At 49.1% G+C, this 1944-nt stretch overlaps 1 protein-coding gene across 1 annotated transcript; it reads right to left on the reverse strand.

Annotated features, from left to right (window-relative positions):
- Positions 1–812: 812 nt before the first annotated feature.
- RNASE11 (ribonuclease A family member 11 (inactive)) lies at positions 813–1406 on the reverse strand (the record flags this gene model as incomplete). The annotated part of the gene is made up of 1 exon (XM_080707268.1): positions 813–1406. The coding sequence occupies one exon, from the start codon at positions 1404–1406 to the stop codon at positions 813–815; it is 594 nt and encodes a 197-aa protein (XP_080563394.1).
- Between the last annotated feature and the right edge of the window lie 538 nt (positions 1407–1944).

Here is a 1944-nt window from a genome sequence, read left to right on the forward strand (position 1 = left end):
GCTGCGCTTCCTGCAGTGTGGAGCTGCGAACACAGTAGTGAAACCAATTCACGGGGTCTCAGAAGCATCAAGACTGAGGATCCGTCCTGCCCAGAACTTGGCTTAGACTTCCTATTCCCATCTCTCTACCTCTGTACTCCTCCATGGCTCAAGTAGAAATTGCACTAAGAGCTTTATCGCTTCTGTTAGCAGCAACCCGTGAGATAGAGCTGAGGGTGCGGCACGGAGGAGGCGGAGTGCTGGAGGGGGCACAGCGCAGCCCCGGAGCCCAAGGCCTCACTCCTCTGCGCTCGTGCGCACACACCAGTGTGCACTCCTGGTGAGCAGCAGTAATGCTAGTATCTCCCACTCTCGTTCACTATTTTTCATAATAGATTAGCTGTAGCGGTATAATCAGCTTTTAATTATCCATATTGGTTTAGAGATCCTCTCCTTAATTTTGCCCAGTTGAGTAGACTCAGCTTTTGGACTTTATAGTTGAGCTAGGATTGGTTTCAGTTTGGTTCAGAGAAAAAGCATGTGTGTGCATGTGTGTGCATGTGTGCGTGTGTGTGCACGTGCGTGTGTGTGTGTGTGTGTGTGTGTGTGTGTGTGTAGGGGGAAGGAGGGAGAGATAGAGGATGAGAATCCGTATTCCAGGAACAGTTACAAATTTTAATTGAATTAGCCACAGTTTGGGGTTTTTCACTTCCCCAGTTAGTGTAAATAAATTCACTACGGCGGTGGTAGATGTGGAAAACAGAAGAAAAGGAAACAGTAACGAGCACAAGAGTGACCTTTACATGGACCCTAGTCTCAAAGCCCTGTCCCACCTACAGCTTAGAGCCACTCACTAACCAGCTCATCAGCGAGTGACCCGTCAGCACTGTTAGCACCTTCTTCAGCGAGGTGACGCTGTGGTGCTGGCACGGGTGCTGCTGTGGGCGCAGGGGGAGCTGGCACATGGCATTCTCCAGCTCCCGGCTCGCACAGCAGCTTATGCCGGGATCCTGTCCACACTTGCAGCCGGGGGCCGTGTGGACCCCGTGGGCCACTTCCACGGAGCTGTGGATGAAGTTATTGCTCAGTTCGCAAGACCTGTTAGCTTCGAAAGCTTTTCTCCAGACAGTCATGTCAGTACAGCACTCTCTGTCATTCCTTGGGCTATTTGCCTTGGGGACAATACAGTGTGACCTTCCGAATGTCCGAGGTGAGGAAGCCGTAGCATCCTTGGACCTGCGGAGACTGGTATCTTTATCTAACAAGGTCCAATTTGTTAGTACCTCAGCGGTCTGTTTCTCTCGGCCACTCTTCACTGCGTTCTGCGTCTCTTCCCCTGAAAATTCTTCTTTAACTGTCTTCATTATGCTTTCCGAAGCTCCTGCAAGAACCAGTCCCAGGCCAAGCAGCAGCAGAGAGGTCTCCATCTCAAATCTACTGCAATCTCTTCTGCAGTCAAGATAAAAAGTAGATACAAAGTAAAAGGTAAAAACAAGCACCATATGAAGGAGACAGTCTTCTTTATGACAGTTATTCCCAGGAGTGATCCCTGTAAGAGTGAAAAGAGCATCAGCTGTAGAGCCTGAGGACCCAGGTTCGAATCCCTCCTTGTCCACTTACCTCATTTAGCCTCAGTTTACCTGTTTGAAAATAAAGAGAATGTGAGCATTCTGTAAGGTGATACATTTAAAGGTTTCGGGCCCAATATTTCTTTTCCTTTCCCATCACTGGCAGGGACTGCAGTGTCATTGATGAGACACACTGATCTCTCCCAACGATTTCTCACTCTCTGCTTGTCTTCTACAGCTTTGCACAAGAGCTGACAAGCAGCCGCGCTTGAAAACCCAGACCAAAATACACAGTGCCATTTCCCCATCTCTCTTTCCTTTTTCTACCCATGCTGGCTCATGAGATTTCTGTATTTACCGGATTCCTGTCCAAGCCGATCCTGCAGAGAAAGATTCC

This window comes from Muscardinus avellanarius (assembly GCF_963383645.1).
Source record: "Muscardinus avellanarius genome assembly, chromosome: 12".
NCBI lineage: Eukaryota > Metazoa > Chordata > Mammalia > Rodentia > Gliridae > Muscardinus > Muscardinus avellanarius.